The 12,012-nt window shown below is 39.0% G+C and overlaps 2 protein-coding genes and 1 non-coding gene across 5 annotated transcripts in view; 1 reads left to right on the top strand and 2 right to left on the bottom strand.

The window, feature by feature from the left end:
* ZFAND3 (zinc finger AN1-type containing 3) overlaps nt 1–12,012 on the top strand; it is a 346,984-nt gene that overhangs the window by 15,705 nt on the left and 319,267 nt on the right. The gene's annotated exons all lie outside the window — the stretch shown is intronic.
* LOC118660013 (40S ribosomal protein S25-like) lies at nt 3,701–4,042 on the bottom strand. The gene has a single exon (XM_036316891.1). The coding sequence runs from the start codon at nt 4,040–4,042 to the stop codon at nt 3,731–3,733; it is 312 nt and encodes a 103-aa protein (XP_036172784.1). The 3' UTR covers nt 3,701–3,730.
* Nucleotides 11,007–11,134, bottom strand: LOC118660885. Its single transcript, XR_004969075.1, has one exon. It is a non-coding gene; the product is annotated as a small nucleolar RNA SNORA51 (small nucleolar RNA).

Here is a 12,012-nt window from a genome sequence, read left to right as displayed (position 1 = left end):
TACGACATCTACCCAGATTGACATGTAGGTTGGCATTTTCAGCACCTCACTAGGAGTCTCCTTGTGCCTTATTATCCCAGTTAATACTCCCAACTTATTCTGACTTCTATCACCACCATAAGATTAGTTTTGCTTGTTTTTAAATTTTATGTATTAGTAAATGGAATTATGTAATATTTATTACTTATGTTTAGCTTCTTTCCTACAGCATTATGGTTTGAGCTTCATGTACGTTTTTGTAGAGGGGTAATGATTTTTTACAGGTATGTGGTATTCTGTTGTATGATAGCATAACTTATCTGTTCTCCTTTTCAGTTTTTTTGTTTGGGGGTATTATGAATAATGCTGCAGTGAATATTCTTGCATGTATCTTTTGGTGGACATAGCACTCATTTCTATTAGGCATATACCCAGTAGTAGAAATGTTGGGTTATAAGATGTATGTATATAGTTTAGATTTAGTAGGTACTGCCAGTTTTCTAAAGTGGTTATGTCAATTCACACTCCTCCCACCAGTATATGAGAATTCTGGTTATTCCACATCTTTGTCAGTACTTGATATTGTCTGTTTCTTTCATCTTTGTGTATAGAGCTATTGCTTTGTGATTTTAATTTTCCTATTGACTAATTAAATTGAGCATCTTTCTTTGTTGGCTGTTTGGCTAAACTTTGTTGTGAGGAGGTTTCTGTTCAAATATCTTGCTCATTTTTCTCTTGGGTTGCTTGCATTTTTTTTTTTTTATCCATTTGTAGGAGTTCCTTATGTATTCTGGATACGAGGTTTTTTTTTTCAGATAGCATGTAAATGTACATTTATAACTTTATAGTATATCTTTTAAATCCTTTTAAGAAATTACTAAGACTATATTCATACACTAAATCATTCAAACAACACAAATGGTAAACAATGAAAGTGATGTCTCCTTACTAAGTGATACACTTAGTCTCACTTTCTGGTGAAAACCATGATTTTTTAAAAAATTTTTTATTGTTTAAAGTGTTGCATATGTCTCCCCTCGCCTCCCATTGACCTCTTCCTGGCCACTCCCACCCCCCAGCACATGCCCTCATGCCCCCTAGTGGCTGTGTCCATTGGTTATGCTTATATGCATGCATAAAAGTCCTTTGGTTGATCTCTTTCCCCCACCTCCCATGGTTAAGTTTCTGAAGTATCCGTCCACAAGTTTCTTGTGCAGACACTGCATTTATCCTTTTTTTCTATCACAGATAGTAGCATACTACACACTATATTGTACCTTGCTTTTTAAAAACTTAATTATGTTGTAGAGTTCTTTCCAAATCAGCATGTACATTTCTAGCTGCTTCTATGGTAGCGCAGTATTCCAATAAGTGTATATACTGACTAGGTTTAATTTAACCAGGTTACCTAGTCACTTCTTTTTTTTTATATATATTTTTATTGATTTCAAAGAGGAAGGGAGAGAGAGATAGAAACATCAATGATGAGAGAGAATCATTGATCAGCTGCCTCTTGCATGCCCCTTACTGGGGATGGAGCCTGCAACCCGGGCATGTGCCCTTAACCGGAATCGAACCTGGGACCCTTCAGTCTGCAGGCCGACACTCTATCCACTGAGCCAAACCAGGTAGGGTCCTAGTCACTTCTTGATGGGTATTATTATTATTATGCTACAAAAATGGTGCTGAGCATGTTGAATTTAAGGCTATGGACCATCTAAATGTGGAAATGCCTTAGGTGTTTGAAGTTTAGGAGAGAAAGGGTGAGCCAGGATTGTATAGCGTGACATGAGTACATACATAGGTCATAATCAATTGAGCAGGTAAGTTTGTGCAGGAAGTGTTGTTAGAACAGTGGTCATCTCTGGAGTGAGGATGGGGTTGTCAGAATCACTATGGTAGCCTTTTCTAAAAAACTCATTACTGTTGCTTCCCCAGTTCCAATTTAGTGTGTCCAAGGTGGAGTCTGGGTAATGTACTAGTATGTGTCAGTATAAGAAGGAAGGACATACTCCATACATGGCCTGATTGCGAGTTAAGGTCAAATTGCATTTTTCAGATATTCTGAAAATATTATTTTGCTGCGTTTTATTTTCTATAGACAGTCTTCAGTTTATTTAGCTATATAACTGCTATATTATGACTCTAAGGAACTTTAAGTATTTCAGTATTTGAACTCTGTGATCAAAGAGAGTTGGGTTATTTAAATTTATAGATGAGCTCTTGTGAAAGTACCATTATATGCCATTTTGTTAATGATAAATATGTTACTAAATATGTGTTATAGATATATTTTATATAGATATATTTTAAATTTGTTTAATATTACATCAATACAGTTTAATAGTCTCATGTTTGATGGCAACTTGCTGTTGCTTTAGGCCAGCAAGGTGAGGTTGAAGCTATTTTGACTTCCTGCTGGATCTAGAGACTAGGACACTTCGCTGTCTTTTAACTCAGAAAGATTAGATAGTTAGTGCTCGGACTCCTGGCTCAGACAGAATTAGATGTGTCTTTGAAGTGCTGCTGATAATTGTTTTAGATGAAACCTTGGGATAGTCATTTTCTATTTTTGAAAGGGTTTGAAAATTTTTAGATAGGCCTTAATACTGCAGCATTATTGAATGTAGAAAGTAAGTTTCAAATGCTTGTTCTTGATGAAATATTTTTGCTAATTTTTTATATTGAGATAATTCACACGCCATAAAATTCATCCTTTTAAAGTGTACAATGTAGTGATTTTTAGCATATTCAAAAAATTGTGCAACTATCACTACCACGTAATTCCAGAAAATTTCACCTCAAAAAGAAGTTCTCTATCCATTCTCAGTCATGCCACATTCCTCTATCCCTCTGGCAACCACATTTTTTCCTGTTTTTATTGATTTGCCAATTCTGAACATTTTACATAAATAGAATCATAAAAAATACATATGGCCTTTGTGTCTGACTTCTTTTACGTAGCATAATATTTTCAAGGTTATCCATGTTATAGCATATATAATTATTCCATTTCCTTTTATGGTTGAATAATACTTCATTGTGTGCATGTATCACAGTTTGTTTATCAACTCATTAATTGATGGACATTTAGGTTATTTCTACTTTTGGGGTATTATGAATAATACTGTAAACATTTGTGTACATGTTTTTGTGTGAATACGTTTGCATTTCTATTGATACGAACCTAGGAGGGGAATTGCTGGGTCATATGGTAACTCTATTTAACTTTTTGAGTAACTGCCAGGCTGTTTTCCAGAGCAGCTGCACTATTCTTGGTACTCTGGTTGAAAATCAGTTAACCATAAATTTAACAGTTTATTTCTGGACTCTCAGTTTTATTACATTAATATATAATGCCTATCTTTATGTCACCATCTTGAATACTTACTTTATATAGTAAGTTTTGACATCAGTAAGTGTGAGTACTCCAGCTTTGTTCTTCTTTGGTCCTTTGCATTCCATATGAATTCTAGGATCAGCTTGTCAATTTCTGCAAAGAAGCTAGCTAGGAATTTGATAAGGGATTGCATTGCATCTGTGGGTTAATTGAGGAGTGTTGCCATTGTAATATTTATTTTTCTCCCCTTTGAGCATTGGGATATCTTCCCATTTATCTATGTCTTCAGTTTCTTTTCTTTTTTTATTTAATAAAGTTTTATTTTTCAAAATATATAGCCAGTGAGATCTGTTGTTCATACATCTTCTCCAGTAGCTGGAACATCCCCACCTTTGGTGTTTCTGGTGTAAATCACTGAGCTCTGTGCTTTGAGACTAGTTTAATAAGTCCTTTACTGAGGAGCTCCTGAAGGGCTGTCCTGGCCAAGGAACCATGAATCTTCAGTCTCTCCGAGGCCACAGCTGGGGTTATAAGCTTGTAGTTGGGAACTTCCTTGCAGAGCTTGTCATATGTTGCTTTGTCAAATAAGACCAGGTTATTGAGCTTGTCCCAAACTTTGCCTTTGGACCACTTCTTTTTGGCCTTGCCCCAGTCTTGTTCATGGGGATCTTTGTTTTTCTTGGCTGACTTTCCAGCATCTTTCTTCTTGTCCTTGGGTGGCATTGCGGGACTTAGAGAGCAGGGATGTGCTGCTGCCTTGCCAAGATGTCGACCCAAGAGGCTTCAGTTTCTTTCAACAACATTTTACAGATTTCAGTGTACATCTTGTACCTCTGTTGTTAAATTTAAAAAAGAAATATATTTCTTTTTTTTAAAATATATTTTATTGGTTTTTTACAGAGAGGAAGGGAGAGGGATAGAGAGTTAGAAACATCAATGAGAGAGAAACATCGATCAGCTGCCTCCTGCACACTCCCCACTGGGAATGTGCCCATAACCAAGGGACATGCCCTTGACCGGAATCGAACCTGGGACCCCCTTGAGTCCACAGGCTGACGCTCTATCCACTGAGCCAAACCGGTTAGGGCAAAAAAATATATATATTTCTTTATTAATTTCAGAGTGGAAGGAAGAAAGAGAGAAAGACAGAAAAATCAATGATGAGAGAGGATCACTGATCAGCTGCCTCCTACACGCCTCCCACTGGGGATCAAGCCCACAACCTAGGCATGTGCCCTTGGCAGGAATCAAACCTGGGACCCTTCGGTCCGCAGGGCAATGCTCTATCCACTGAACCAAGCCGGCCAGGGCTCTGTTGTTAAATTTATACCTATTTTATTTGCTTTGATACTATCATAAGTGGAATTGTTTCTTAATTTCATTTTCAGATTGGTTATTGGTAGTATATAGGAATAAAATAGATTTTTGTGTATTGATTTTGTATCCTGCAGAACTTGTTAGCTATAATAGTTTTCTTTAGTGACTTACTTAGGATTTTTCTACATACAAGGTCATGTCATTTGCAAGTAGGGATGGTTTTACTTCTACTGTTCCAATTTGAAAGCCCTTTATCTCCTGTTCTTGCTTAAATGTCCTGGCTAGAACCTCCAATACAGGTTGAATAGAAATGATGAGAGTGGGCTGTGGGGCGTGGCTACAGTGTTTTGGCCAGCCTTGGACTAATGAAAAGACAGGGTCCTCTCATTGCCACGTGCAAGTCCCAGCTGGAGGGCAGCGCCCTCCCAGCACAATTATAGCCAACAGCTATAGTTGTAAGCTTGAACCTATGGTCCGAACACGTGGCCCCACGTGCCTTGTGCTAGAGTTCAGGTGCATGTAATTGAGTGAGGTTGAAACTCACAAGAATGCTGTAAACAACTTGATCACGCCCCTGCTTTGCCTCGTGGCATCTGCTATAAAATAAAGACACGGCTTGTGGGCGCTGGCGCGGTCTCCTCATCAGGGAGCAGCGTCCCACCGAGACCCAGCTTTCATTCTCTTGTCTGTCTTCATTCTCTTGTCTGTCTTTTCTCAATCCTTTCACCCCGCCCCCCCCCCCCCCCCCCCCAATCACCCTTGGCCGTAACAAGTGGCGCCAGAGCAGGCCCTTTGGCCATAACAGTGGGCATTCTTGTCTTGCTCAGATCTTAGGGGAAAAGCTTTCAGTCTTTTACGTTTGAGTAATGAAGTTAACTTTTATCAAGTTGAAAAAGTTCTGTCCTTAGTTTGTTGACGCCCCCCCTCCCCCCCCCCCCGCGTGAAAGGGTGTTGGATTTAGTCACATGGTTTTCCTGTGTGTATTAAGATTGTCATGTATTTTTTGTCCTTTAATCTATTGATATATGACCTATTACTTCGGTTGATTTTCTGATGCTAAACCAACCTTGCTTTCCTGGGATAAATCCTACTTGGTCTTAGTGTATAATCCTTTTTATTTGCTGCAGGATTTGGTTTGCTGGTATTTTATTGAGGACTTTTGTATCTATATTTATAAGTGATTTTGGTCTCCAGTTTTTATTGTTGTTGTGATATTTTCAGTTTTGGAATCAAAATAACTGGCCTCAAAGATTAAGTTGGGATGTGTTTCCTCCTTTCTGATTTTTTTGGGAAGAGTTTATGAAGAACTTGTATTTGGTAGAATTCATCAGTGAAACCATCTATGCCTGGGCTTCTCTTTGTTAATTCTCACCCGAGGATATTTTTTCCATTGATTTTTACAGAGAGTGGGAGGGAGGGAGGGAGGGAGGGGAGGTGGGGTGAGAAAGAGAGAAAGAGAAACACATTGATTGGTTGCCTCCCACATGCACTCTGACTGGGACCAGGTGTCAAACCTGCAACCCAGGTATGTGCCCTTGACTGGGAATTGAACTGGGAATCCTTCAGTGAGTTGGCTGACACTGTCTAACCACTGAGTAACACCATCCAGGGCTGGCTTCTCTGAAGAAAGTTTATCAATTACTAATTCTCTATTGTTTTTCTGTTCTTTATATTAGTACTTTCTGTTTACATCATTATTATTATTTCCTTCCTTCTGCTTGCTTTAGGTTTAGTTTGCTTTTCCCCTCATGTTTTAAGGTAGAAGATTAGTTTGATTTAAGATTTCTCCTTTTTTTTTTTTTAAATATATTTTATTGATTTTTTACAGAGAGGAAGGGAGAGAGATAGAGAGTTAGAAACATCGATGAGAGAGAAACATCGATCAGCTGCCTCCTGCACATCTCCCACTGGGGATATGCCCGCAACCCAGGTACATGCCCTTGTCCGGAATCGAACCTGGGACCTTTCAGTCCGCAGGCTGACGCTCTATCCACTGAGCCAAACCGGTTTTGGCAGATTTCTCCTTTTTAATGCAGCCATTTACAGGTATTTAAAGACTTTCCCTCTAATCCAGAGGTTTTCAACCTGTGAGTCTCGATCCCTTTGAGGGTTGAACGACCCTTTCACAGGGGTCACTTAAGACCATCGGAAAACACATATATAATTACATATTGTTTTTGTGATTAATCACTATGCTTTAATTATGTTCAATTTGTAACAATGAAAATACATTCTGCATATCAGATATTTACATTACAATTCATAACAGTAGCAAAATTACAGTTATGAAGTAGCAACGAAAATAATTTTATGGTTGGGGGTCACCACAACATGAGGAACTGTATTAAAGGGTCGCGGCATGAGGAAGGTTGAGACCCACTGGTTTGTTGTTTTTATTTATCTCAAAAGTATTTATAATTTGCCTGTGATTATTTCTTCTTCTTTTCTCTCTCTCTCCCTCCCTCCTTCCTTCCCTCCTTCTTTCTCTCCTCCCTTCCTTTTTTCCTCCCCACTCCTTCCTCCCGCCCTCCCTCTTCCCTCCTCCTCCTCCCTTCCTTCTTTCTTTCTTCCCCCCCCCCCCCCCCCTTGTATTAGTTCTAATATGTATTAGTACTGGAAACAGTAATAACTGCTACTGTTTTCTGGATGACAGCCACTTGTTTAAAAAATATATTTTATTGATTTTTTACAGAGAGGAAGGGAGAGGGATAGAGAAACATCGATGAGAGAGAAACATCAATCAGCTGCCTCCTGCACACTCCCCACTGGGGATGTGCCCGCAACCAAGGTACATGCCCTTGACCGGAATCGAACCCGGGACTCTTGAGTCCGCAGGCCGACGCTCTATCCACTGAGCCAAACCAGTCAGGGCTGACAGCCACTTTATATGTGTTATTTTCCTAATTCTTATAGAAATTGTGTGGTTGGTGAAATAGTGGTTTCCTGTTTTATAGATAAAGAAACTGAGGCTTAGTCAGTTCTCCAAGGTTTCACTTAGCAAGTTAGTAGCATGACTCTCTTCAGGGCTTATGTTGTATGCTATATTTCCACTCTAAGCTACTTGGAAATAGTGGTGATACCTTTAAATAGAAGGTTAAGCTGGATTACATTTAATACTTTCTAGAATAGAATAGAATAGAATTTTTCTTTCATTTAAACATTTACAATTTAGGTCTCCCCTCCTGCAAACATTCCCAGGACTTTGTCTGGGTTTGGCTTTTAAATGTGTGTTGTGAAAGCCCTGCTGAAATAGCTTTTGATGGTATTTTGTATTCAAAGTCTGATCTGGAAGATAACTTGGGTCCACAGTTTGTTAAATTTTGTCTTAGGTGAGCCATTGCTTTCAAAGAGCAAGTGTTTAAATATATTTTATTCATTTTTTTTCTATACAATTGGAGGCTTGTGGGGCAAAGAAGAGTCTCTGTTGACCATTTGAAAAATTGACCAAAGGAATTAGCATACATTTTATGCTTCTTACCAGATTTCTGTTATTATAGTGTTGTATAAAGGATACATTTTTTTGTATCCTTTGTAATTTATAATTATATGGAACACATTACAGCTAATCAGTAAATACCAAATGATGAAGAACTTGGAATAACCTTTCTGTTTGTTTCTTCTACCCCACAATGTAAACTTGGAGCCTAGAATTTTAGGCTCAAATTAAAACTTCCAATGAAACCTAATTTTTTCCCTTCACTCATTCCTTAAAAAGAAAAGAGAAGAGAAAAATTAAACTTTGAAGTGTGCATCAGTTTTCTGGAATGAAATGCAAGGACCTACAGCCAAGTTCACGCTACCCATCAAAGCTATCATTTAGAATTGAAAGACAAATGAAGAGCTCCCCAGAGGAGAAAAAGCTGAAGGAGTTCATCCCCACCAAACCAGTATTTGAAATGTTAAAGGGTCTTCTTTAAGAAGAAGAAGAAAAAAAAATATGAACACCAAAATGGCAATAAATAGATATCTATCAATAATTGAATCTATATAAAAAAGTAAATAAGCAGAATAGAAACAGGCTCGTAGATACAGAGAACATTTTGACAGTTGCCCGGTGGGAAAGGGTGAAGGGATTAAGAAGTACAAGCAGGTTGTTACAGAATAGTCATAGGGATGTAAAGCACAGCATGGGGAATATGGTCAATAATATTCTAGTAACTGTGGTGTTGGGTATGAGATTTATCGGGATGATCACTTAGTAAATTATGTAATGTCTAATTAATGGGATGTACACCTGAAATTAATATAATAATGTGTATCAACTGGAATTGAAAAATAAAAATTATTTTTAAAAAATCTAGTCCAGCCAGTGTGGCTCAGTGGTTGAGCATAGACCCATAAACCAGGAGTTCACAGTTTGATTTCCTGTCAGGGTACATGCCTAGGTTGTGGGCTCAATCTCTAGTAGGGGGAGTGCAGGAGGCAGCTGATCAATGATTCTTTCTCATCATTGATGTTTCTCTCTCTCTCTCCCTCTCCTTTCCTCTCTGAAATGGATAAAAACATTAAAAAAAAAATCTAGCCCTAGCCAGTGGTTAGAGTGTTGGCCTGTGCACCGAGGGGTCATGGGTTTGATTCCCCATCAAGGTCACGTACCTGAGTTGCAGGTTCCATCCCCGGTCCCAGTCGGGGTGTGTGCAGGAAGCAACTAATCAATGTGCCTTTCTCACATTGATGTTTCTCTCTCTCCCACTCTCCTCTCCCTTCCATTCTCTCTAGAAATCGATGGAAAAATATCATCGAGGATTAACAAAAAAAAAAATCTAAAAACTTAAAAAAAATAACTCCACATGATTTCCTCTTGTTGATCTCTTGCTCAAGTTGCTCTCTATTACTGATGTCTTCAGCATGGGTAATCCTTTGTTACTTCTCACTAATCTGTTTTAGGTGTTATTTCTAAATTTACTGAACTGTACTTATATTTTCTACTAGAGGCGTGGTGCACAAATTTGTGCACCAGTGGGGTCCCTCTGCCTGGCCTGTGGGATTGGGCCAAAACCAGCTCTCTGACATCCCCCAAGGGGTCCCGGATTGTGAGAGGGCACAGGCCAGACTGAGAGACCCCACTGGCACACGATTGGGGCCGGGGAGGGACTGTGGGAGGGCTCCAGGGCATATCTAGCCTATCTCACCCAGTCCCGATTGGCTGGACCCCAGCAGCAAGCTAATCTACCGGTTGGAGTGTCTACCCCCTGGTGGTCAGTGCATGTCATAGCGACTGATCGACTGCCCCCTGGTGGTCAGTGCATGTCATAGTGAGTGGTTGAGTAGCCTTAGCATATCGTTAGCATATTACACTTTGATTGGTTGAAAGGCCGACTGGTTGACCGGACACTTAGCATATTAGGCTTTTATTATATAGGATGTTTGTCTGGTTTTTATAGAACTCTTTCCAATTTATCAGTGTGTTTTGTATCTTGACCTGTATATCTGTATTTTTCTATGATGGATGGAAGCTAATTGGAGTATTTGGGTTTAGTAAAGAGAATAACTAGAATCTGAGATCATAGAACTTTAATAAACCTTTTGGAAGAAATATTGGTAGTTGGAACTTGCTGAACCTTTGTTTCTTTTAGGAAACTTGATAAACTGAGGGTTGGGAAGGGCTCCTGGAAGTGCTTACAGATAACAGTGCGTTCTGAACACTTAATGATACATGGGAGAACCCTGTGATAATTTCATAACCTTGTAGTTTTCCTTGTGGTGATTTCCTTTTCACTTTGGTACTTTACTTGACATTAATAATCATAAGCAGAATGAAATGTTCTGTATTTCATCTTTTCCTTATCTGTCTCTTGATAGAATTTCTTAGGAGCAAGGAATTGGTCTAATGAGAAGAGGCTAGAGATGTGGGTAGTTTATGAAAACTTCTGATTTGATTTGGTGCTACTCTTTCATATACATTCAACCATCTTGCCAATTTTCATGGAGTTGGGAGTGTGGTAGAGTCCTCTAGAAGAGAACATGAAAAATGGTTTCCAAGGAGGCCTAGCCTAGCACAGAGATGCTGAGGTATAGGAATTCTCACACTATTTTCCTTTTACCTAGTGGCCTTCAAAGCTTGAAAGAAGGAAGTCAAAGCAATTTCAAGGCCGTTCTTCCCTTGTTGGGCACTGTGCTAACAGGGAGTGCCACACTGTGCAGAAGCATGTGGCTGGTGGGATGAGAAAGAGATGCAAGTTAGTGCATAGGCTCTGCTCCTTGTTAAAAATAAGTATCCATTTGGCACCTAACACCCTCCTTCATTCTATGAAAGCAAGCTAAGAACGGCATTTGCTATCACTCTTAATGTACCAAAAAGTCATTTAAAGATTGTTAGGGCTCCAGTGGTTTGCTCTTTGTTTCAAATGAAATATCTTTTTCTTTTTTTCCATGTCTCCCCATTCACACTGTAGACCAGGAAAAGGGTTGGGGCTGAGGTGTATATGTAGTGTGTTTACTCTGCCTCCTCCTTCTATACACTGTAAGAATGCAGCCTGGGGTAAGCACTGGGAGGCCAGGAAATATCTTAAAAATTTTTAAAACGTATTGCATGCTTATTTTAAGCAATTCATAATTGTGTAAAGCATAAAGTTGTCTGTTACTCCGCTCCTTCCTTTAATGTATCATTAAATGTTGAGAACTCACTGTTATCTATATAGTCATCTCCTCCTACTTTCTGGAGATGACTACTTCTTGGTATTTAACCTTTCAGGCCAGAGGGTTTCTTTGGTGTAAAGAATAAATGTATCACTTTGATATGTTTGATGTTTATAACCTTTTCTTATGGAACTTGACTGACATCATTTTTTTGGGGCAGTTTGTATTTCTTAAGAGGAAGTAGGACCCTTTGGACTTTTTATGCTCTGAGAGTTGACAGAATATTCTGTTAAAAACCTATCCCAAAAAGTCACAAGTCCTCAGTTATTTCCTTTCTTTAGTGAAGCAGCATTTTGGTTGTAGGTGTGGTGAAAGGCCTGAAAGCTGGAGCTGTGATCTGGAGGCTTTTCTAGTTACCTGTTGCTTCTTAACAAACACTCCAAAATTTAGGGTCATAAGAAACAATGATCATTTGTCACAGTGGACAGGCTCAGCTGGAAACTGGCATAGCATCACTTCTGCCGTATTCTCCAGTCAAAGCAGTTACACAACCCGCCCGGATTCAAGGGGAAGGGATTTAGACTTTATCTTTCAATGAGAGGAGTGTGATAATTTGAAGAATTTAAGAAAATGGTTTCTGACGCAGGTTGGTAATATTATTGTATGTGTATTACAATACAATATAAGCTGAGTATGTCGATTCCCACTCCCTCAAGAGTCTTACTAGGCCAGACTTACTCCTTCTCTGTAATTCAGTCTACTCTAAACAGTGTCCTCTTAGAAACTGTGAAGTGTTT

The sequence above is a fragment of the Myotis myotis genome, unplaced genomic scaffold (genome assembly GCF_014108235.1).
Source record: "Myotis myotis isolate mMyoMyo1 unplaced genomic scaffold, mMyoMyo1.p scaffold_m19_p_7, whole genome shotgun sequence".
NCBI lineage: Eukaryota > Metazoa > Chordata > Mammalia > Chiroptera > Vespertilionidae > Myotis > Myotis myotis.
The sequence above is the reverse complement of the archived record's forward strand: the minus strand, read 5'-3'. Positions and strand labels throughout refer to the sequence as shown.

Bases quoted from the DNA above. Each gene is read 5' to 3' on its own strand.
- LOC118660013 (XM_036316891.1), bottom strand. From the start codon at position 4,042: ATGCCACCCAAGGACAAGAAGAAAGATGCTGGAAAGTCAGCCAAGAAA.